Source organism: Charadrius vociferus, unplaced genomic scaffold (assembly GCF_000708025.1).
Source record: "Charadrius vociferus isolate BGI_N301 unplaced genomic scaffold, ASM70802v2 scaffold906, whole genome shotgun sequence".
Lineage (NCBI taxonomy): Eukaryota > Metazoa > Chordata > Aves > Charadriiformes > Charadriidae > Charadrius > Charadrius vociferus.
The window spans coordinates 1,313,987-1,340,080 of NW_009648878.1; the positions used below are offsets into that span (position 1 = coordinate 1,313,987).

At 38.9% G+C, this 26,094-nt stretch overlaps 1 protein-coding gene across 1 annotated transcript in view; it reads left to right on the plus strand.

Moving 5' to 3' along the window:
• ST7 (suppression of tumorigenicity 7) overlaps positions 1–26,094 on the plus strand; it is a 153,769-nt gene that overhangs the window by 107,510 nt on the left and 20,165 nt on the right. The window contains exons 7-9 of the mRNA XM_009887083.1: positions 9,477–9,591; positions 20,390–20,462; positions 22,008–22,110. Coding sequence (XP_009885385.1) covers positions 9,477–9,591; positions 20,390–20,462; positions 22,008–22,110 — 291 coding nt within the window. The remainder of the gene's footprint in view (positions 1–9,476; positions 9,592–20,389; positions 20,463–22,007; positions 22,111–26,094) is intronic.

A 26,094-nucleotide genomic window follows, 5' to 3' on the forward strand; every position in this document is an offset into this window, starting at 1 on the left:
TCAACTCAGATCAATGCATTCTGTATTTTTCCACATACAGACACGGAGCCAAATGCCCCTAAGAGCTCTTCGTTGTAAGCAAGCAAAGCTGAGAATTAGCCGTTCCCTGGGTGAAATATAAAAGCAGCAGTATCTCTAGGTCACAACTCCAGTACGCTGGGAGCAAGAGAAGGGTCAAGTCAGCTTTGCAGATGCTTTTGTTAGACTGACTTGGAGCTACTTATTTCTGATGAATGCATATCCTCCATTTCTTCATAGAAGACATAAATAATATACTTACGAAGAAGTCTGAAGAACATGAATGTGTCATTGAAGGTTTCCATGTGATTGATGAGGGAGGAGATGAATTTATTCACCCTAAAAAGAATATGAAGAATATGTTGGCTGGGGACTGCTGAATCTAGCATCAGGGGACAGAGGGCGGAGGCCCTGTTTGTGTTTGAAAGATTGAAAACAGATTTCTCAAAACATGGAACATGATGGAAATGAAGTGTTAAGAGGTTCATGACACCATCTGGGAAATATGATCGGGATGTAGTGAGTCTTTGCCACTTTAAAAAATAAAATATTTGAGAGTGTTTAATTCATTGCATATATGAGGCCATCTTGGGGACATTACTGATGTATTAGATTGTCTTACGTGAATTTTATATAAGAAAAGACTGAGATCCTGCATAAAACACCTTAATGGAAAGAAAATGAGTTGCTGGTGACTTAAATAAGATTTTGATTTTATGGTTATGTACACTGCTGATAGGAAAATCATATTCTTTAATATTATATTGAAAACAGTTTTAAAGAACTTAAAAATGCTTTGGTGATTGATTTTGAGATAGTGTTTTGTTGCTGGCTTTGCTGCTTGGATATCATTGATTTAGTTGAGTTGAATTAATGAGAATTACGAATCTGTAATTTTCATGGAAGCATGTAATTGAATCATACATAGGTGTTGCTTTTGCTTGTATTTCTGATGATAATTATTTACTATATTTTGCTATAGAAACCAGCAGCTGTCACTATTTGTATATATTGAGCTAACTTGTGATCTCATTTTGATTAGTGTATTGTTGGAATAACTCCAGTCTAGCCAACAGAGTTTTTCCAATTTTATTCCTGTTTATATAGAGTATGATATGGTCTGTGAGGGAACTAGATCTCTTTTACTGTCCCTGAGGAGAAAGTCTACAGCGCTGGTTGTTTTATTTGTTGTGCTGATTATGTTAGGAGGAATTAAACTAGTGTGTTCTGAATGAAGTTGGAAAATTTGGTATGCGCAGAGGTGAAAGTCCTTGGTGGTGGCTGTGGGGGATCTTCAGTATCCCTTCATGTTGGATCTTTGTTGTGGACAGCCTAGTAGCTACATGCTGATGAGCAGGGGTGGCCTTTCTGTACCAGCTGCTCTCTGGCTGGTCTCTACTGATTCCGTCGCCATTACAATGGAAGAAAAGTATGCTGGGTTTGTGTTTCATGGTTTTCATTGATTAAAGACAGAGAGGATGTGGAGGGTATGCAAAAGCACTTCTCTCTGTATTTTTCGGGTGACTGGATCAGTGATTGCGCTACTGACTGGGTCACTGGAGTATCCAGGTTAAAATGTTCCATGCAAGAAAGTGAATTGTCAATTTGTCAAAAATGAGCTGCTTTGGATTGTTCTGGAACAAGCATTCATTGGAGGGTGATGTATGTTAAGGAAAGAGAAGGGTGGCAGCCAGAAGGTATGCTAGCAGACACAGTGAACAGAAGCTCTTAATTGCTCCCTCTTTCAGAGAGAAGATGAAAGAAACTCATTCTAGAGTGTCTTTATCTCCTACCCCATGGCCCTGCGCTCTCTTGAAGACTGCTTTGTAGTCTTAACAAGTCTAACTGTGTTTCTGAGACACAGTGGAATTGCAACTTGCCCCATGCTTTGCAGCTTTGTTTAGAAACGAGTGAGATTTGGGGAGGGAAGAGACTCTCCAAGTTTTTCCTCAGCTCTGAAGAAGGATACAACCCAAAACACTTTTTAAGGGTCAGAAGAGTACATTTTAGTTCTGGGATCGGTCATATCTACTGAGAAATTACTCTTCAGCTCACAGTAAAAGACCTAGAAGTCTAATTCTGTGTACCTAGCTCCGAGAATCTTGCTGGGGATATTTCAGTTGGATGTGTTTATGTGTTCATCTCAATGCCCACTTGCAGTCTCTAAATGTGTATTTTACGCCACAGGAGACACTAAGGAATTATCAGTACCTAAGCAGCTGGTATTGTTAGGGTGCTGCATGCTTATCAATGGGCTGCATGGTAAGTTGTTTAAATACTCAGGCTGCCCTGAGTATTTAAATTGGTTTAAAAGGTTATGTCACTTGAAGGCTTCAAAAGGGTACTCATCCATACTAAATCAGTTTTAGTGATATGGGTAGGTTGAGTTTTTATCTTTTTACAGCCAGCGGTATTAGTGATTTTTGCTGGTATGATGCTTCTGCAAATCTAGCATACTTTCTTGGCAGCCCCTTTTGCTGGGCTTTGCATTTGGCTTTTTGTTCAATATTCTTTTGAATTCTGTATTCTTGTGCTCATTGCTGATTTGCTCTTGGCTAATGGGATTGCATAGCCGGGACGGTGTTCCGCACCGTGAATTATCAAGCAGTGTGAAACAAAGAGAATACTAATTGCTAATAAAGATGTTATGATCCCTAGCAACTTAACAACACAACTTCTGCAGCTACTTGCATTGGTAGCTACTGTCTGTGTCTCCCAAATACTTCTGTGCTTGAGGCAAGGATTAGTGAGTCAGATTCTTCGGCTTGTGCTACACAGGTCAGGTTAAGCAGGCTGCTCTGCCTTGAGTGGGATTCTAGCTTTATTAACATCTGTAACAGTTATTTAAAGTACCATTTATTAAAATTTCAAGGAAAAGTACTTCCTAGTTAAATGAGACCAAGAACTATCTTACAAATTTTAGAAAAATGCTACTCTTGTGAATGGTGACATTTGCCAATCTCCACCACAGAGTAGTATCTTCGGTTAATTCTTGTTCTAACACACAAGCACAGCCATAATAGCAAGTGATAAATGCCGATTTTATCATTTCCATTTACCTGTATATTCAAATGTGGTTTGTTTTGTCACAGATTCACGTTATGCGTAAGTGTGTGTGTGTGGGGGGGGGCATCTCTTATTGAATGGGCTCTTAAACAAAATGGAGACTCCTGCGATTCCCCAGATGGTGTTTATCCCTTCCCTTTACCTGCACGTGATGCAAACCCCTCGCTTTTTGTCATGCCTGTGATCCTGTGCAAAACCCTCAAACCCTAGAAATTTGGTGACTGCTACCTAAACCGAATAGTAATGTTTTTTGTATGAATTATGGGCTTTCAGCATTGTGGTTCTATTAAGATCAAATGTAGTCTTAGAATGTAGTCACACGGTCTTGGTAGGAGCCCTGGTAACTTGAACTCCTTTTTGTCTGCCCTCTGTGTTCAGAGGCTTTGTATTGTCCTTTAATTATGCTCTTCCATTTCTCTGGAATCTCTTAGCCCATTTTTGAGCTACTAGATAATTTCCTCACTTTAAGTTCATTTAAAATCGACTTCTAAAAATATGGCAAAGTTTCTGCAAAAAGTACTTTGGGATGATGCAAATAAAGGAATGTTTTTGAAGAGGGCTATGAACAGTGACTTTATTTTCGTGCTTTATAAAGTTACTAATCTTTGATGTAATGAAAATTATTATAATTTGTGACTGTTACTACTTTTATGTGATGTGATTGTTTAGTAGTAAATGTACATCTGGAACAACTTGCACTCTTCTGGTTTCATGCCACGTGTGCCTTTAAAATTCTCTTTATTCCTGAAGTATGTGCATTTTTACAACACAGTCCAAGTAACAGCATTTTCATAATTATATTACTTAAAGAATTCAAGTCATACTCTGAAGGCTTTAATCCTCCAATTAAGAGAGAATATAAAGGCTGCATGTTCTAGCATATTTCCTTAGAGTTTGCATATTCGGTAAGATACGTTTCACTTTATTGACTCATTGTTAATCCTACTCTGAAGACAAGTTGTATTATCTGTGAGTATTATGGAGCACTAGGACTAAAATCACATTTGCCAAATTAAAAATGGAATGTTGAAACTAGAAAAAAATTGTCAGCAAATTTTATACCTGTGCCATCCCACAGTTTGTGTAAACTGGATCTGGGTCTCTTTTCTGACACTCTGAAGTTCAACCATTAGATGACATGTCAAATTCCCTGAGTTCCACATATGGATGAAAATATGTGGATACTAATGATAATCGTTTCCAAGGCCCAAAAGAGCAGGATCTGGTGGACTTGGCTTCTTAAGCTTCTATCCTCTCTGAGCTGTGAAAGAGTAACTGCGGAGCTGCTTCCAAACCAAACAGTGGTTATTTGCCAAAAGGAATGTAGCATGTAGATAAATGCATTAAAAGACAGAATCCTACTTTTGCTATAATTAAGCAGAAGTTTATTTCAGGTAGGTCCGGTGTATTTCAGATCGTTTTCTAACTCTTGAGAGCTATGAGAGCGTCTGTTTACATCACATGAATCCCACTCACAATGAGACCACACTGGAATGAGTTGCCCTTTTGGGACCATGAGTTACCCCAAGTTTTAAGCATCTGACATTGGTAACGGAACCTTTTTGTGTACTAGTCTTAGTCTGCTGATAATGTTTCTGCCCTTCTGTCCTTGCCAGGTGAGTTGGCCAGGAGAAAAACTTAAGCATTAGTGTATCTTATTAGACATCAGAGATTCAAAGTGAAGTGACACATTGCAAATGCCTCAAGCCCAGGGTAAGCTTCAGTCAGAGCTTCGACATCTGAAAGCTCAGCTGTAGACAGTGAAGCCCACAGAAATGGTGGTTCCTCTATTTCTACTTAGAAATGGCTTGGAGTTTTGCCATTTCTACCTTGTTCAGTTAACAGTTCTTATGGTTTACAAGTCATATACAAGAAAGCAGCTTATGCAAAGCGCTAGTGAAAATAACAGTGCTATCCATACTGTGTGCTTGATTCTTCAACGGTGGTGGACAGTTGCACCTGGAAGATGGCAGCCTCAGTTATTCCTCTTTTAGAAGACAGATTTACCATTTCAGATACCCACTGCAGGAACAGATACAGTAGGGGTTAAGGTTGTTACAGTTTCACTGTTTGCATTGAATTTCTCTTGTTTGCTTGTTGTTGTTGTTTCTTCATTTTAAGCTGAATTCAGTTTTCATATTTATGAATGCATTCAGCTGAATACATTGATCTAAATATGTTTATTGAGAAGATATAAGCAGCAATGAATGATTGCATGTGCTGCCTGTAAAATGTGTGACTATGCATACAGCCATAATGCACACGGAGAATAAATGTGTCACCACCAGGTTATATATAAGATCATTCATTTATCCACCTCTGTATTCCCATGAGTCCCATGGTCTAGTCATAGGCATAAACTGTAGCTTAAAGCTGTTTTCTACACAAATAATGTATCATCGCTAATTGATGCATGACATTAATGTCATCACAGGGAGAGTAACGAACGCAGCAGTTAAAGCTACATTCCTTAAAAAAGTTACAAAAATTAGATCTAAATGAGAAAATGCTGATGACTGAAATATTCTCAGGGAAGGGAGTCTTCTTCATTAAACTGTTCTTTGGAAGATAAAACTTGTTCCTCATCCAATAAATCAGCTGTGGATTTCCTTGTACCATGAAGCGTTTTTTGTGATCATCACGTTTTCATATCCATCACAAAATCATTGAACCTACACCCTGCAATATGGATTGGGGTGAGTCTGGAAATACGGCCCTCCCAGGACTAGTGATAAGATAGCCAATTGTGTCAGACTTATTTCCAGATTTTTGTTTCTGCAAACTTATACTCCCAAAATATTATTTATCTAAAAGATTAAAATTTATTAATTATCTGCAAAAGCTACCATTTCTGTATTTTTGCAGTATACCTAGTGAATCTTTCAGTGAAAAGTAATTCCACTTTCTACACATGTATCTATTTCCCCCCAAATGTGCGGAGCGATTAGAACAGAATATAGGCTAACCCAGTGCCAGGTCTGAATTTCATCGCTAGGAAGTATTTTGACCACTACAGGTTCAAAGTACAATCCTTGTGAACATTGATTTGGTATGATATGTTCAATAGCTGTTTGAACATCCTTATATTGTAAAGGGATACATTCATAGCTGTGTGGTGTCTGTTTTCATATGGTATGAAAATAAGCTTCACTCAGTGGAGCACAGTTCTTTCATAGCAGTTGAGAAACCAACTAACTGGAATTTTACAATGAAACTTTTAGTCCTAACTAGTGTTTCTGTAAAAAGCTGTAGCGGCTTTATCTTGAGTGCTGAATTTGATGACTGTCTCTTGAGATCTTAAGGTGTGGAGAAAGAAGATAACAGAGCCTTCATCTTTTCTTTAAGTGCAGTGCTTGCCACTCAGATGAAAGCATTTGTCAGGCTACCATAAAGATTTAAAGAGAATTAAAATTGATAAGCTGAACGATTTAGCAAATGTTAGTCTGTATCTTCACAGAAACTAAATCTTTAGGTGCAAAGGAAGGTCTGAGCCTCTTAAACCGGAGTTCAGATTAGAGCTCATTGCTCTATGGGTCTGGGGACCTTCATCTCACATTCAGGGATAACCTGCCCATCTTTACAGATCTGTGTGGAGCGTGAGCCAGCCTCCCTCTCCATCCGCTAGGGAGGGGAGCAGGCTCACAGTCCGCGCTCTGTTACTCCTCTGTATGACGCAGTATTTGGCCTGCCCTGACCATCCAGCAGGCCTATGTTGCAACCTTTGTGGTGGTTTTTTTTTTTTTTTTCTTCCCCAGTGTTTGCTTTCGCTGTGAGGCCTAAAAGATGACCTGTCATAATATTATTCCATCTAAGTGGCTTTACTTTCTGGGAAGTTTCTCAAAAAACAAATTTTTACTGTGACTGAAAATTATTTGCAGTGAAAACTATTACTCTACATCCTGAGATGACAAAGAAATGAGTTCGTGTCCTCTCTTCTTTTTCTTTTCTTTTTTTTTTTAATAGCAAACATGCTGTCATTTGTTTGCAGACAGTGTTCGAATAGCTGAGTGGCTATTTAGAGGTGTTTTATTTTTGTGGCTACAATATCAACTGAGTTCATTATAACTGGGTTGGACTTCTTAACGTTCGACCTTTCCCAGACGAAACCTTTTTTAACACTTGTCAGTTTGGAGGCCTGGCAGGCCAGACAGCGACCTTTATTCTGCTGCTGTCTTAGGCAGTGTTTATCACTCTGACAGAACCTAATTAAATTGAGAAAAATAATCAGTGAGTGATGTCAGTGAGAAATGGAGAACCAGAGTAAGAGCTTTTACTGGCCACAGTACATCTATAACTAGCTGCAGCTCTTCCCTTTTCTTCACTGATGGAGGGAATGTTATTCTGCCAGCCATTATTCATTCTCAATGAGCAGAGATAATCTTTCTTAATCCCTTGGAGGGGTTTCTTTGCAATATGTTCATTCTGAACTTTAAATCACTATTTACTTAGGGCCAGATTCTGTCATGCTTCTTCCTTCCAAATAGTAGCTTCCTCTGTTAAAAATGCCATAGTGAGTAAGGAAAAGAATGAAGAGAAGCAGGCTTTATGCTGGATCTTTAACTGATGAATCCAACTATGTGAATTTTCACCTGAAGTTATTTTTCTCCATGAACAATGACTTAAACTTTGTATTTTATTGTCAAATCCTTCCACTTATCTAGAAGAGCACAAAGGCCTGTGGTCCATTTTTTGAAAAACTGGAGAAGGAGAAAAGCCTGCAAACTGTGCAGTTTTGTTTGTGTTCTTTTTCACAGGTTTAGCTCCTACCATTGAAACTAGGAGTTTTACGGCCATCCCCATGCCACTAACATCAAATATGTATATATGATCAGTTAAACAAAACACTACCGTCCTTTCCTTTGGTATTTTAATAATCCTTAAACTGCAGCAAAGTCAGTACTATCCAGATAACCAAATTTAGATAGACTTATCCCTTAAGGTCAGAATAGTTCTTACATTAGCTTATGCCAGACCATTAACACAAGGAAGAAGTTCTCTGCACTTTGCATCTCTGTTTACCTGTTAAGGTCTCTTCTTCAACATAGTGAAGAAGCTCTGGTGCATTACCTGTTTCTCACTTTCTGAAATTCTTGGTGAATCTCCACCCCTCTTGTTTCAATCCTGGCTTATTTTTATGTTACCTGTTTGGGAGATTAAGATTTGCTGGTTCTTACCAGTGTCTCTATTTGTATCTTCAAAGGTAGGTTTATTATGTCACAGAATTTTCAGGTCCAGCTTAATATTTTCAAACTGACCAAGGCTGACATTCAATAATTTTCTTTACTTGGCTTGTTATGTAATATTTCTGTTCTCATAAACCATCTCAGAAAGATTGTAAATGATAGTGTTCCCCTGCAACTTCCTTAAGAACAGCAGTAATATCAGCTATCCTAGTTCAACTGTGGGACCTTTTTGTGCTGAATATACATCATGCAGGCAGTTAAGCTATAACCACCATATAGAGGACACAAGGAAGCAAGGATCTTTTAATGTCTCAGTTCTTTATAGAATCACTTTGACAATAAAAAATATTATTTAATCAATTCTGCGGTAAAAAACATGGATAGCTTCAACAAGGAGGTGCAATAGAATATCAGCTTCAGTCATTTGAATCTATGAAGACACTGAAACTGGATAGAGAACAACTCCCTGGTATCTCTTAAATGCAAACACTGAAACTGGATATCTAAGAACAACTCCCTGGTATCTCTTAAATGGTTAGTTCATAGAGTAAAGGCGCTTATATGTAAAATTAGATTATTTTAACTACACATTTCATTCCATTTGTCGTACAAGATGGATTCTTTAGTTATAGTGTTAGATTTTTATAAACTTTACGTTTCCTATTGTTGATGCCTTTTCTTTCTTTATATATATGCCACAATTATATTCACAATTACAAATCCTAATATCACATACTTGATAATACAGTTGCATGTACGTAAGGTTCTTAAGCTTCTCATATTTGATTTTATTCTGTTTTTTTTCAATGTATTTTCTGTTTTTTCTACTAATATGTTAGAGAGATGCTGGATTGCTTACTACTGATATACAGGAGCTATGTTGCTGAAGATTCTTTTTCAGTACAATAAGATAACTCTTCTTCACTTTGAAGAAGCCTGTTAATTGAAGGAGAGTTATGTATTCAGGCAGCTGTGTTCTTGGGTTTGCCTAATTACATCCTATGCAAAGCATGTCTTGTCAAGAAACCTAACGCAGTGTCCATTAAGAGCTCAGAAATTTCTGAGATAATAGTAGTGAAGTCTGGGAAAGAGACAAGAACAAGGGGGACAGAGGGGTTTTGACTTGGTGTTGGTTATTTCAATGCATTTTGAACAGGAAACCCTTTTCCATGTTAATAATCTAACCCTTTCATATGTTATTGATTTTAGTTGATGAAGGAGTTTCCTCTGCTCAGCATGTTCAACATCCATGAAAACCTGCTAGAGGCTTTGTTGGAACTGCAGGCGTATGCAGATGTCCAGGCAGTCTTAGCAAAGTATGATGGTAAGTTCATGTATATTCATATTTTCTCTATGTGGTACACACAGAAGCAATGTCTCTAAGTCAAATTCTTAAAATTTAGGAAACACAGTAGTTGAGGTGATTAGCATGAGCTTCATAGATCCCCTTACACAGTCGTTAATCCAAAGATTAAACATTGTGCATTTTTTCTGCCAACCCATGCTTAATTCATTGTACAAGGTAATGGAACTCACTTCCTAGCAGTTCTTCAGTGCTTTCTTTGCGTTCTGTTGGTGTTTGAGGAATGACCGTTTAGATTCTGCAGACTTTTTATTGCATGATATTCAAACCTTGTCTGAAGAAAGTATTATCAGTTCCCTTGTGGACTTTTCTATGAATATTGACTTAGTAGCATACAGTTGCTTTACAAACATTAATTGATTTAACTTCACAGCAGTCTAGTGAGAGCAGCCTTCATGTCTTAGAAAAACTTGTAAAGCTCAAACTAGGTGAAGTTTTCACATTAATTTTCAGTATTTTTCAGTAAGCATTAGTTTATGCAGCATTACATCACTTTTTATGTTCAAATCACAGCTCTTGCTGACTTGAGCTCTAGCCCTTTGAATTTGAACTAAAGACACCAGGGTATCAAACAGAGAAAGGACAGAGTAAGAAGCGCCAACTGGCATACTTTGTTTAGATTAAGTTAAATGGGTTTTCCTTGTATTGTGTAGAAACTTTGTGACAGAAACAAGAATGCAACCCAGTTCTCTTGAGCAGCATTCATGAACCTTCACAGTGCCACACTTCATCCTCTTTCTGCAGTCCCTGGCTTACTCACTGTCATGGTTTGAGCCCAGCCAGCAACTAGGACCACACAGCCACTCGCTCACTCTCCCCTCGGCGGGATGGGGGAGAGAATCAGAAGAGTAAAAGTGAGAAAACTCATGGGTTGAGATAAAGGCAGTTTAATAAGTAAAGGAAAAGCCACATGCACAAGCAAAGCAAAACGAAGAATTCATTCATTACTTCCCATTGGCAGCCATCTCCAGGAAAGCAGGGCTCCATCATGTTTAACGGTTACTTGGGAAGACAAGTGCCAGAACTCTGACTGTCCCTCCCTTCCTTCTTCTTCCTCCAGCTTTATATACTGTGCATCATATGGCATACAATATTTCTTTGATCAGTTGGGGTCTGCTGTCCCAACTGTGCCTCCTCCTGACTTTTTGTGGACTCACAGCCTACTCGCTGGCAGGGCAGTATGAGCAGTAGAAAAGGCCTTGACTGCTTAGCAACAACCCAAAACATCAGTGTTTTACCAACACTATTTTCATCCCAAACCCAAAACATAGCAGCTAGTAACCAGCTAGCTACTAGCCGCTACAAACAGCTGCTAGTAAGAAAGTCAGCTTTATCCTAGCTGAAACCATGACACTCACTATCCACATTCCAAGTTCTGCAACAAGTGAATCAGGAATCCTACAGCCATTAGTTTCATGTTGTGTTACTACACAGTCCTCCTTCATTCTGAGAAAAGTCTCATTCTGTGCATTTGAGTATGGCGGGGGAGTTTATGAAGGGAATATTATGTAATCATAACTAAAAATGAGATCATAATGCACATGAATCAAACATCTGAATTAAGTGAAACAGCCTTAATTTTGATATTTCTTAACTCTTTCTCTAGATTGATCTGGTAGCCTTTAAATATTCTTTGTTATTAGCTCTTACAGCTTTTATGGTGTTTTTTGAACACGGATTTTAAGGCTTGTAACGTCCAGAGTTTGTGAAAAGGTAGATGGATGTCATTTGAGGTAGAGTTGTATAAATGGCTACCTATATGGGCTCTGGAGCCTATATCCACAGTCCTGTGGCCACTCTTGCATTCTTTGAAGGACTTAGCATCTTTTCTGGCCTGCCCTTAGTTGATCTTTCATCCCATTTGTCTACTGAATTGTCCTCTACTTTTCTTTTGCATGGTCAGTTTCAGCCTTTATTTCCCCCAGTTCCTACCAGAGGCTCCTGATTCAGTCAGTACTGCCCAATTCCATCCTTCTGCCTCTCCTAACTACTCATCCCAATCTTCTCTTCAAGGTAGTCATGGTCATGGTACATCTCCTCACCCACTTTCCAACTCCTATCTTACCAGACATCTTTTCCATCTACCCTTTTCTCTGTGGCATCTGCCTCGTCTTCATTTGACATTGTCTGCTGCATTGCCTGGATGCCAAAAAGCAGAACAGTAAGAGCCCACGCAAACAGAGGCTTCTTGCTGTCCGCCCCAATACTTGGTCCCATGTCATCACATGGGGATGATGCAAGGGGATGATGCATAAGTTTATTAAAGTATTGAGATGTGTGTACTTGATAAGCAAAGAAGCTTTGGAGACTATAACCAAAAAAAAAAAAAAAAAAGGCAGAAGCTTCCACTGAATACGTGCTAACTGCTTTCTTCTAACATCTTATAAGTTAGGAAATTAAGATAAATTTGAATGAGGCTAGCAATAGACCATTGGCTTGATCCTAACATGACCATACTGCCAAATTTCAGAACTCTGCAGTAGACTGGCGGAGCTGAGGTTATTTAGCAAAAGATAGGTAATCAGCTGATTACAGGCAACATTAGTGATAATCACCGCTACCAGTCCAGTCTGCAATGGCAGCTCTTTCTGGAGTCAACTCATGTCACCCAGGCCCTTGAGTAGTGCCATCCAGTAGCAGTAATGACTCTTGGAGAGATCTTGATTGTGCTCAGTCTGGTTGAAGAAATCTGCAGTTAAAGTGGTAACATCATAGTCTTTCTTGTAGCTCCTTGTATTTCAATAATTTCTGTGCCACAGGTGTGGATCCCCATGGACTTTATTTTGGCACTGTAAGAAACAAGTAAATAGAAAGGCCCATTTTTATGGCCCAGGCTCCACAGGACATCGGCTCCTTCTGATCTTTAATGTAGTTATGAGATAATAGCCCGGGGTGATAGCAGAACTGTGACAGAACAGGGAATTAAGCCGTGCCCTCCCAAATCTCAGACTAAACTGTGCTAGCTCTGCTTTTGCATACTATAGCACTGATGCCTGGTGTTAAACAATATCATGGTGGCACTTCGTGTCATGGCAGTTGATAAAACTTGAAGGTGCATTTTGTTTTCTCAAAAGCATTTGATAGAGTCAAAACTGAGATTGTAAATGTAACAAATGAGGCTTTTCAAAATAAAACTCTTCTTACTTCTTCTGTTTGAACCCATGCAGTTTGAACTCATGCTTTGCCATATATAAATGAAGGTGTGTGTGTACACTAGGTATGCACAAGGACTCAGCAAACACAGGCTTAATCAGTATAACCCTTACAGTTCATGAGTCTCAGAAGGCCCATCTCAGGGACTCTCAGCTCATTTTAGAACTCATCAGCTTCATGTGTTGTAAGATTTATTGGAATATAAAACAATGAACTCATTTATACTTTCCTATCTGCAGTTTCTGTTGGTCCCACTCCACTGCCTTTTTTTGACTAACACCAAACCTGATTTATTGTATTTTGATAACATATGAACAAATTATTTCCTTGAGCAGCCTGCCCCCACCCTGGGCTAAAAAGTTGGATCACATTATGCAAAACCTCAGTCTCTGCAAGCAGACACACTGCTTTACCAAAAGGCATGTGTTAAATTGTGTTTATATTATGTACCTGGCAACAGAGCCGGTGTCCATACTCATTATTCATGGAAAAAGGGCCTCATTAGTGGGACAGCATGCACTGTTGCTGAGCTACATCATTATGGTTTCAGAGTTCAGTGTCTGTCAATAAAGTGCAGATGACGTAAATACTGTTGAATTCTGAAAAGATTTTTGGCTCTGATTTAACACATATCCTTGTTATTTACAACATAAATAGTTATGGCTACTAAAGAGACTGTTCTTGGTGGAATAAGCTTCTGGTATTCATAGTAGATAAAGTTTCTCTGCTCCTCTTTCCTTGATTTTTAAGCAGATTGTTTTCCAGTGTAGTAGTTCTGCTTGTTTTGATGCTTAGAGCAAATGATTTATTAACTTCCCTGGGCAGTCAGTTGCTTTGATTGTTATTATCTGGTAACCTGGCACTGTGTGAAAACTCAGACCTTTCTGGCAACTGGAAGTCAGATTTAAAAAGAATGGATGCCTATGTATTTAGTCATAGTGATGCAGTGGTTCCTCCCTAAACCTGTCCTTGCTTTCCTTTTTTTAAATGACAGTGTTTTCCGGTGAGACTATAAACTTTCTGGTTTGCAGGAGGAGCACCTTATAGAGATTCCCCTTTCACTTACCCCCTTGTAAAGAAGAAAGACTGTGTCACCACGTAGACAGAGTCCCAAATTCAGATTTCACTTGAGAAGATACTTTAGACCAGAGGATACATAGAAGGAAAGTGGGTTTTAAATACAGAAGGTCTCATTCTGCTCTAGTCTATGACACTTTTTTATTTGGTAATGGCTGACTTTAAAGAATCCTACTTTAAATTAGTGTCAAATCAAAATGCAGGCCTTTGAAGAAATACTTTAGAAACAGTCATCTTTGTCTTGGAATACTTTCAGCTTAGTGAAATCCAAACAGTCAATTAGTTCTCTAAAATGTAGCCTATTCAGGGCAACTCTCTTTTCTCCAGTCCCCCTCTGTCCAATTTCTTCTTGTCCTTACAGACTTATGAAATGGGTAAATTCTATGTACATTGAACTTGAAGGCATTCCTTTTGTAGAGAGTTGCAGATTGATGTAACAATTGCATGGAATCTTCAGTTATATTAGCTATGGTCTCCAGAGGTTTCGCGTAAATGTATGTATTTGAGATCACAGCTCCACTTCATCAGTGTCATTACTTGCCATGGTTATGTTTGCTATTTTTGAGATGTTTTACCTGGTGGAGCTAAGTGGGTAGTGCAAGAAGTGGTTTTCTTCTGAGTTAAAGATGTAGCAAGTGGCAGTATGGAAGCAACCATTACCTCATGCATACTATTTTATAATCCTTTTGTTCCTTTGAAAGAGAGACCTTAAGAGAAAGTTCCTTTTGGTTAAGGTCATACCAAAGCCTAGTCTACCTTCTCTGAGAGATGGAAATTGGGTAAGACCTCCAGTTTGTGTAACAGCAGTATCAAGAGAATAGTTTCTCTTTTTTCCCATTACATCTTTTTCAGCTTCTGCTTCTAAGAACTAGTTTCTTTCCTCCATGTCAAATCATTTGTCACTTCAGCTAGGTCTCTGCATGAATCCTGTGTCTGTTCATGCCATCTGGTCTCATTTTTTTGCCATATGATTCTGTGGGTTTTTTTGTTTGTCCTGCTTGTGCAAAAGCACAAAAAGTCTAAACTAATTATACTAATCTTGCTCTTTCTAATGTCCTATAGGAGAAATTCCTTCCTCTCTATGTGCATTTAGGATTGATCTTGGTCAAATCAAAGGGGCTGACACCTGCCTGGTCACTGAGATAGGCATCTCAGCAAGAGTTGCGTATGAAGTGTTTACAACTAGCAGTGATCCTCAAAATCTTTCCATAACAGAACAGTTTAAGTTTTAGTTGTGGTCATGGCAAAATAAACACTTTTTGTTCATGCTGGAATGTTTTTCCCATTCTATCAGGGGACCAAAATCCAGGCCTTAACGTACACAGTGGCTGTGTGTTTGTATTTGATCGGGGTGTCTCCCATCACTGAAAAAGAATGTCAAAAATACAGAGAATCGGAACTGCTTTGTTTTGCAAGCACAAAGTAAGCGTTAGATCATTGTGTTCATAGTTTTGCTCCTTTCAGCATGTTTTCTACCACGTTTTGTTGAAAAATGCAATGACTATTCTCATGGGAGATAATACTAGAGGATATTAGATCTTTTTGACAAAGTGGTTTTCCCCTGATGTTCAGTTCATACTTTCCTTTATTGAATTCCATCCAATTACTCTTGCTTTTAACCATTTGTATGAGCTTAATTCACTTTCTTCTTTAATGTTTGTATCTTTATACATGACTGCATCTCTCTTCTGTCATCACTGATCCAGCATGCACTTATTTATCTGCTAGAGCACTTTCAATCTTTCCCATAAGCATTTTTTCCTACAACCTGTGCAAGAGCTGACAATCTAACCTGCAGGTACAGAGAACTGGGGGAGTTCTTTGACAGGACAAGTGTTGGCCTATCACTTAAACACTAGAGTCTACAGACAGGCTGAGGGAGAGAAAATCAGAGCTAAGGTTCACCCCCAAGCCATAGTTCAATACGTGTCCTGTATTCCACCGTTTTTTTGTTTTACCTCTTTGCATCACTTATTCCAGTTTGTTGTATACTTTGTTACATATTTAGAAATATGTGAATGGTTCCCATAGTTTAAGGTAGTCACTCTCCAGTGCTATATGAAGAAGAAGTGGCAGTTTGACCGGAAGGATCTTACTGTGCAAATTATGGCCCCAGTTCTACAGCTTATTTCAGCAAATATTTAAGTCCTATTAGTGTTGATAAAACTATTCAACTGCCTGAAATTAAGCCCATGGGAATCTGTATCGTTGACTTGGGAATAACATATGCTTTGGGGTCAAAATAGGGAATAATTTCTGATTAGTGACTTAGATTTTACATTTATTAATGACTAAATCAATTGCAGCATGCCTGTCTCTTCACATTTAGGGCCTTCTGATGACTTGGATAGGGGATGTTGTACCAGTCCATATCCAGATTTGTCATTTCTTGGTTTAGTTGCTATTTTATAAAAACAATAGAACCCATGACCTGTTTAGATGATATATGGCATATGCTTGAATCAGAGAAGTACTGATGTTATTGTTGCAAATTTCTATCCGGAGCATCTTTCCATTAGGTCACTCTCACAAGCAACCGCTTACGAAGCAAATTACGAAGCAAATCAGTAGAATTCACTTTCCCAGCCCTCCCCATAGCTGACTGGGGCTAATTGAAAGAAAATGCTCATAAATGAAGTCTAGACTATTTTGTATTCTGTTTAAAGATACAAGCAATAAGGAAGAAGGAGAGCCTTTTGTAGATTGACACATCAGTTCTTATTAGGCAAAAATGCCCTGATGGTTTTGACAACAGAATAGCAGTCACATCTTTCAGCACATTGTGGGAGCTCCACAAGTAATCACAGGAGGGTGGGAAACAGTGTATGTGAAGTTATTTTGCCAGATGGCTCACAGAGCTGGACACAGTCATTTATGAGAAACTTCACTTTGGTTCCTGACAGAGGATGTATCTCCTAGGGCTAGTTTATACTTGATTCCCTTGCTAAATTCAAGTTGTAAGCAGACACGATTGTCTTACGCTTTTCTCTAAATACAAGGGTTCAGTTTTGGAGATGAAGCCTAAATTATATGAGGATTTTGAAGTATTGTAGTGATCAGATGAGGGTATAGCAGAACCAAATACTTACAATCTACTATGGAGCAAACAAAAAGCAAAACACTTTTGGAGGGAAGCAGGCATGGACCTACTGAGAGCTATCTCCACAGCAACATAAATGCGAAGTTTTAGATGTATTTATTCCATTGCCAAGGGACTGTAGGTATTATCCTCAAATAATTGCAGGAGCATACTTAGGAGCATACTACTAGAAGAGGCCTCCTGGAGGAGTCTGGTCCCCTACTGTTGCATTCACTACAAGATATTACCCCTTCCATGAGCTGAGCAAGCTCCATCCTAGAATTAGCTGTTTTGTTTCCCCCACTATTCTACCTGGAAATTTGCCTCAAAAATCCACTTCTCAGAAATCTTATTTTATCTCCAGCCTAAATGTAATTCTGAACTGTTTATTCTTGTGCCAACATTATCCTGTACCTTAGCAGCCCTTCTCTTTTCCTGGTGTTTCTCGTGGGTCTGCATAGGGAACAGTTGTATCTTCTCTCAGACTTCATTTCATTTGGATTTCATTACAAAAACAATCCAGTCTTTCTGTTTGATTTTGTTGCTCTTGACCATGAGTGGTCAGCTTTGAACACAACATTCCTTGAGAAATGCCATTTCTTCTGCAGGAATAACTCGGGTGGTGTACCTGAGCCTTACCTCACCGTGCCACATTTCCCTTCCTTACGAATGCCAGCAGTTCATTGTGGATCATCCTGAAATCGATGTGCACAGATATTTTGAGCTCAGGAACACTTACTGCCTACTAGAAGATACTGTATTGTGATATGGTGTTTTCTTTTAATATATTTAACCCGTTCCTACTGTATGGTACCTTAATTTCTTAGCCAAGAATTGTAATAATTCTCACGACTTGGTCCATTCAACTTCCACTGAACATTCAAGTATCAGTGATCTGATGCAGAAACTAGCCTTTATACATGTGGTTAGAGGTTTTTTGTGTGTTGAGTGGTCTCATTGTTTAACTTCATGGATTGTGTATTAAGGGCTGAATTGCCATTTTCTTGCTGTCATTCTGGCTTTTGCTGGCATACCTGCTTGCTTTGATGAAATCGAGCCAGCAGCTTTCATCAGCATAACAACTGTTTTTAGTCTGCTACATCAGTTATATACTACAGACCCTCTTGATTCCTCCTACTTTTCAGCTCCTTCAAACAGATAGAAAAGTGAAATGGTGCTGCACTATTCAAAGAAGTCCAGGCAAACGTTCTCTTCTTGGTCCTTTTTTCGTATGTGGGGTTCACCTTTTGCCTGGGAAGATGCATTTCCAGGGACTTCTAGGTAGACCTCTTGTTCTGCGTCATTCATGCAAAATTTTGTAAAGGTCAGATCCTGAACCAATGTTACTAGGCTTAAACTCATGCAGGGGAAAATATTTCCCGTGAGGTAATGGTGGCTTGGTGTCCCAGAGAAACACTTACAGGTAAGGGGAAAATAAGGTATTCTATTGACCAGCTGAAAACCTTATAAATGACAGCATGTCATTGGTTTTCTTTGTTTGTTTGTGGTTTGTTTTTTTTTTCTTTTCCATTCCTCTACCTTTCACTCCAGTTACGATTTGATGAAAAACGTTTATACTAAAAGACAGAGACCAGTGTGTTCTGGAAAAGGACTAGATGATAGAACCATAGAATTATCTAGGCTGGAAGGGACCTTTAAGATCTTCAGGTCCAACCATCAACCTAACACTGCCAAAACCACCCCTAAAGCATGTCCCTAAGCACCATGTCTACCCATCTTTTAAATACCTCCAGGGATGACAACTTTCCGAAGGTCCCCTCCAACCCCTACCATTCTGTGATTCTGTTTACTGGAAATAACTTTAAACTCCTGATGTTAAGGAAAACCTGGTATAAGCAGGATTATTGAAGGTGCTTATAAATATTTTCTCCTCCTGTTATTGAAGATGTGCTCACATCTGTGTCTGTAGCTAGCTTCTATTAGTGGAGTAATTAACATATCTATCACCCAGACTGCTTTGCATGCTGTTGATTTTAATTACTTTAGTCACTACAATTACATACTCCAGTGAAATTATAGTTAGAATATATTATAGGGGAGCCTCCAACAAGATCTTTACATCTCATACTTGAAGTGCAAGTGCATAAAAAGACAATAGAGAGGGTTTAACAGGTAGCATTTTCAAAGTGCCTCAGTCATTCTGGCAATGTTTTCTGTCTAACAGAACAAATGTTCTGCTTGGTTGCTTGGTTGTTAATAAGTGAAGGATGGTGACTGCTGAGATATGACTTGCTTGTCCTCTTTAACTCCTTTTTAGAGCCCTGTCTTGCAAGGCACTGGGGTTCAGTAAATCACAAATTTTTCTTAACCCTAAATTTACCAAGCTCTATGGTAGTTTTGTCTTTCTAATCAACTTTAATGACAAACTGCAGGATAGATATTTTCTTAGAACAATAGTCAGATTAGCTGCTCTTCACTTTTACAGTGGGCCTCCTCCAGTGCCTTGTGTTTACCATGCTGTGCATTTGCTATTTACTGTAAGAAGCTATAATATTGCAGTGTGCAAAAGTGTTTGCAGAATCCAGCCTTTAGTGGGGGTGATTGTTCTTTTTTTATTATTATTATTTCATTTAGCTGTAATCTTTAACTTTTTAATGCTGGAATATTTCAGTCAGTGTATCATATGTGTCTGCTGGGTAGATGACTAGTGTAGAAGTCAATTCCTCTCTGTTACATTGGGAACAAATCTATAACTCAAGTCTGTTAAGCATCATTTCTCTCTTCCTTTTGGATGCGTTGTGCCAATATACTGGTAGAAACCAGGTATAAGTTAAGTTGAACTAATGAGTTAAGTCAGGTTTATGGCTCCTGTGTGTCTCTGGAACAGCATAAAATGGCCAGAGACTGGTGAATATTTTGGTCTAAGATTTCCTTAAGAGGCAAAACACCTTATTTTACTGTTGATCTTTAACTGCAATAAATCTAATGGTTGTTTGCTTGCAAGTCAAATCCATTATTACTTAAATAGCTGTCTTAACTTGTATGGCTGCCACATACTCATATTAGACAACTGCTTCTGAGTGAAAACAAGAGGAGTGAATAAGATAGCCCTCAGCTATTACTTAAATGTTTTGTTAACTATGGAAAAAATCATGTATTCCAGGTTACATATACATTTATGTATGAAGTAATAAATTCTTTCATTATGTCTGTATCATGTCACTTTTTGAATTAGTTCTCTAATGAACCCAGTTGCTGCTTAAATAGCAGTCCCAGTGGTCATTAACACAGGTTTTTAAAGCCTGTATATTGGGTGGAAATTTAAAAATCCATGTGACATGGAAGTACAGGTCCCAAAATCAGAAGGTATTCTGAATTCACATAATAATTTTGCATGTGCCGTGCATACTCTGAAGTATCAATCAAACACTTTTCTTTCTACCGACTTTTAAATTTTCAGAAGTTTACTTTTTTCTTTCTTTTCAACAGATATAAGCTTACCAAAATCAGCAACAATATGTTACACAGCTGCATTGCTCAAAGCCAGAGCTGTCTCTGACAAGTAAGTGCATAAGAACCACTGTCCAGCAAAATTCCTGATTTAACTCAAGATTTCTCTTAGCTGAGCCCACACCCTAACAATCTGCTTTGTTAGCAGGAGAATTCCATCCTGCAGTAAATTGATAAAATGACTTTATATATATATATCAGAAAAATTTGCAGTGATCAAACATTGGACTTCAAATATTACAGAAGAAGAAAAGAAGAGAAATAGCATAAATTCAATTTTTTTTTCAGTTTTATGTATACTGTCTTGGTGAGCTTTGGCTTCCTAGATAGTATAACGAAGATGCAACTAAAAGGTGTTGTGTGGCTGAACCTCTTCAACTGTATAAACCTGACCACAAAAAGGTAATAAGTAAATATGGATGCACTGGTAGCAATGTCATTTTACAAGTGCTGTCAGAAGACTGCTCATCTACTTAAATAGCGGCAGGTGGATTTAGCATTACTATGTCAGGGATTCTGAGAGGTAGATGACGTACATAGTTTTAGAGACACAAATATCTGCTCATTCCTGTTATGGTTTTCTCTTGGGTCTCAACCTTCCAAGGTGCTGAGCACATCTACTTGATGCCTGTGGACTTGAGAGCACTGGCCCACTCTGAAAGGGTGCTCAGCTCCTTGTGAGGTGGAGCTCAGAAATCCCGATTCTGCTCTCAGATGCCTTCACACAAATCCCAGGCAGAGTTGTGTCTGTGCACCTGAGGGTCAAATGCCTCCCTAAAGTTGGAAAGCAAGTAGAGTGGAAAGCCATTTTCTTGACTGACATCCTGACAGTTTTTGCTTTTAAAGTGTATGTACACATCAAGATCTAAGTAATTTTCTTTCATTCTTTTTATCCTGTAGATCGCCAGTACCTACTGCAACATCTTTCCTCCCTACACAGCGACTCCAGCTTGGGAGGGCAGGGCTAAGGTTGTCACAGCTTTCCCTGTGGTGTCTGCCTGCCAAGTACAGCTCTGGAGTTAGCCGTGGGGTGTGAGGTGAGAAAGAGATTGCATGGTCTGGTTTTTCATTCACTGGGGCAGATGATTTTGCCCACAGTTTGGGCATGCTACCCTCAATGGTGCTGCGGCCAGTAGACCACCCGCTACTGCTGCTGCATCGTGCTTCTATCCCAACCTGACCCAGGGGCATTGGGTTGGGAGCCTCCCGAAAACCTCCCCAAACCTGTTTTTAACAGAAACCCTCCAACAATAATTTGGCATTGTTGTTTTTTTTTTTTTCTTTTCTTTTTTCTGCAACTTCAGCTTGAATATGCCCCTTGGCAAGGTACCTAGAGCAAATTTAGATTAGTGACAGAGAAAGGGCTCTTTGAACTGACTTTCTGCCATGATTAGATGCAAACATGCTTTCCACTTCTGCTGGGATTTTCATTGGCCTTGATGTAATAGATCACTCAGAGTTTCCGCTTGCTATGGAAGTTCGGGGAGCATAGGAAATTGACTCAGTTTGGTTACATGGGCCCATGTTCTAGATTTGTTTTCTGGCTTTTTCTTACTAGCATTTCTGACCTAATGTGTTTGTTTCTTTGCTTTTGTAGATTTTCTCCAGAGGCTGCCTCAAGGAGAGGGCTGAGTACTGCAGAGATGAATGCAGTAGAAGCTATTCACAGAGCAGTAGAATTTAATCCACATGTGCCAAAAGTGAGTATGGAGAAAGCATTGTTGTAGCTTTAACACTGCTGAGGACCTAACTCCTGATTTCTGTGTTAGATTAATGAGTGATGTTGTGGAACGGGGAGCAAACAATGGGAAGGGAAAGAAGCTGATAGTATGCACAGGGTTTTTTTGTTTGGTATTTCACATTCAGTGTCTTCTACTCTGGACCATGCAACTTGAAATTTTAGCTGAAGTCCTCTGTGTGAGCAACAATTACATGGTAGATTGTGGTAATAGACACCATCAAATGCTATGCTGCAGAACAGAACCATACATAAAGAGAGATTATTATTTACAAAATAACCATTAAAGATCTTCTAGTTCAAAACAGCATACTTTATTTGTTTTGATGATAACATGTAAGAATATGTTTCTGGCATGCTATACAAAGGAACCTATGGTTGGAGTTCATGGTGTGCTTCATCTAAGTTGCATTAGTAATTCCTTATGCAGCACCCTGTCATTAAGTTCTGAGAATGTAAAGCTCAGAGATGAAGAATTGCTGAGAACTACAAAGTAAGAAAAGGGATTTATGTTCTAATTCCCTAATCCCATCTCTAGATGTATATCTCGGCAGTAAGAATCTTGCCCAGGGGCTGCTAAAGGCTAAAGTATTTTATTATTTCATCAGCTGATGCTTAGTATTGCAGTCTGTAAGTTCATTGTAAAGGCAAACTAGAGGCAGATGCTTTTTGTCCCTTGGAGATTTGCCTCTGAACCTCAGCCCACAAACCTTTGGACTGGTATTGCCCTTTGAAAGTAAGCAGCCTCCACTGGACAGCAGAAGACTAGTGTGTGTTAATTTAGGGAGCCTATTCATTAGGTACAGCTGAACACCAAGTCTGGTCAAGATAAACCCAAAATCCCTCCCATGTATACACATGGATTGCAGAAAATTAATCCTCATGAGCTGCAGGATTTAAATATTTTCTCTATGAGGTGTATCTGTTATGCCAACCACTGAATAGCATGGTTTAGCTATCTGAAAGTTAGGCTGTTTGTTTAATAAAATCATCTAGACTTCCTCTACAGGCAGTGGAAAGAAGGAACTATCTTAGACATCTCTAGACAGAGTTTCCCTCCGAGGTGCCTGTTTCTACATTGACTATGAAAGGAGCAACTATTTTCCAGTAAAAGCCTGATTTTTAGACAACAAGATTTAGGTGAGATAAGTCCCTTTGTATTATTAGCTCATCTTCTATTTTTGTGCCAAGAGATAAAATGAAAATATTAAATGAAGTTTGGTTCCGGGACTGCTTCTGTGGAACTATTGTTTACCTTCTTCCATCCCAATGGTTCTTCTACCAGCACAACCATTGATACTGCTTTTCTGCCTGGTTGCCTGTTTAACTCTCTATTCCAGTCCTGTTCTGGGTGAACCATTCTGAATGTTTTACTGCAACGCAGTTAGAGTGTTCTATCCTTGCTGTCTAAAAAATTACCTATCTTGCCAAGCAAAGATATCAGTTTAGCCTGTCATGAGCAATCCTTGGGAGCCTGTTCCATTTTCCTCATTTACCTCCACAGTTTTGATAATTCTTTCCATCAAAATCTTTTTTAACAGTGTGCATACTAATGATTCCATATTAACACGTATTGTTTCCCTCCTCTTTAAATGGCATTGCATTTACTTCTCGTATTACTGGATCACTTGATTCTAAGTAGGGATCCTTTTATTTTAACTCAGTTATGGGAGTCTGGCCATTTCTGGGGCTGGTTCATTCACTGTTCAGGGACAGAGATCATTGGCTGCACTGGCATCCATGTCTGTACGTGCTCCTAATGTCCATCCTGCTATTGTCCCCATGCTCTGCACTGCCATAAAACTGAGGCTAAGTCTTCATTTACTACCTTTTGGCTTGTTCTTTTTCTGTTTGAGCTTGCTCTTCTGTTTGAGCTTGCTCTTCTTTGGTTTCACTTCCTTTGCAAAATCTACCTGTAAGTTGTGGCAGTTGCTCCATAACCTCTGCACTTCCAGACCTCCAAGATCCTGCTTTTCTTGTAGATCAGTACTTTCATTCGTCAGTACTTTCATTGTGACCTCCTTCTCACTAGCCAGCTTCTGTTTCAGGGGCCGTTCAATACAACGCTGAATCTCCTTTCTGACAAGCATCCCCATGTGTGAAATGCAGTTTGTGTTTCATTTTCAGTACCTTTGATTTAAAGAAATACCAGTCCTCGTCCTCACTTAAGTTCCTGAGCTTTTCATTCAGTTCACATTGTTAATTGATTCCCTTAGTTTTTCAAAGTCTGACATTTTATGAAGCATATAATTTATCATGATAACAAGGTAGTTAGGGGAGAAGACTCTGGGGATTTTTATTTCGTATTTTAACATTAAAACAGTGTAGCCTAATAGAGAATAATATGCAACACTGCTCATTTCACACTCATGCGCTCTGCTGTTAGCTAAAGGATATTAAGGTGGCAAAAATATGGTTTTGGCTCTAATTTTATGCACAGTATGGATATTACAACTCCATTTCCGCTCAGTTATGATTGAAGTCCTGTCCAATTTGTTCTCAATGAAATGGAAATAAGTTTTAGCAAGCAGCATCACAAGAAATCTAACAGTGCCACAAAACTAATACATCTTCAAAGCTTCTTTAGGACTTAAAGACTAATGAGTGTCTTGGTCCGACTAAGGAAGAAATAAATTACAAAGGTGACAAATTATTTAAAGCATTTGCAGAGTTTCCAGCAGAAGCCTTGAAAGCAGGGAAGCGCCCTATTAAAGAGAAAAAAAAGTAGTTTGATATGTTTCTGGTTTGTGTCAAAAGGCAATGTTACCATTTTCAGTGCAAATCATTAAAATGTACAATAATCACATAAAAATATTATTACTGGATATGCATTTTCAAGACATTTAACTGGAAATAGCAGATTTTTGCTAATGAGCTTCTGAGACAAAGGGAATGCAGGGAACACACCCTGAACACACTGAGAGATGCTGCTGAGCTGGATTTAGCAAGAAAGGGAGACCGGGTCTCCCGTTGTGACCTATTGCAGGTTTGTGTAAAACAACCATGGGATTTGTACAATGTTGCTGATTTTTTCCCTAGGAGCTTATGGCTGGATTGCAGTCCAGTGTTCCCTAGTGATGTTGCAGAGGTCAAATACAGTTCTTACACTTTCTTTTGAATGTAATCTAGAGATGTAGGAACCCTTTAAGAAGCAGCAGTTCAAAAATCCCAGATTTCCATCTTTATGTAGAGGTGAGAAACTCTGGAAAACACCCGCAGAGAAACCAGTGTGTATCCGTGGTTCTGGGAGTCTTCTCACTACGTATTTCATGAAGATGTTGGCACCCACTTTCCCTGATTCTAGATGACTGCACATCACCTTGGGTTTTGTTTTCTTTCTGCACAAAAATGACGTTTACAGAGACCTGATGTGGCTGACAGTCTTTCTTCAGGCAGCCATCCTTACAGCAAATAACCTTCTTTTGACAGAGATCTCTTCTTCCATTTTTTATTATGTTTCCATGACAATTTAATTCCCAGAGATCAGTCAGTTAAGTCTCAGCCATAGGTGATAAATTCTCATTGTTCTTGGAATACACTGGAGTCAAGATGGGACATGCGGAGGTACCAGAATTTTGTTTAAGTGAACAAATGCAATACAGAGCTCAGTGCAGCCTGCCAGATCTCGCCAGGAAACTGGGCAGCTAACCTGGCTGTGCTGGTTCTGGAAGATAAGCTGTGCAGGGTAAGGCCAGCTTAGTTGTGTCAACTATGATCTTCTTCTTGACTGCAGCAGAAATGGAAGCACTGTCAAACTGATCAAGGCTTCTCATTCTGAGGACATCTTCCCTGTAAAAAGGCTTCTGTGTTCAAAATGGCTTAATTTTTTAAGCTGCGCCAGAAAAATATCTGGTAAAATACACAACATCCATCTAGAGTTTGTCTTGTTTATGTTAGTAAAACAACTCAGCTACAGCAAATTGCAGCTTTACACTTTGACAGAGAT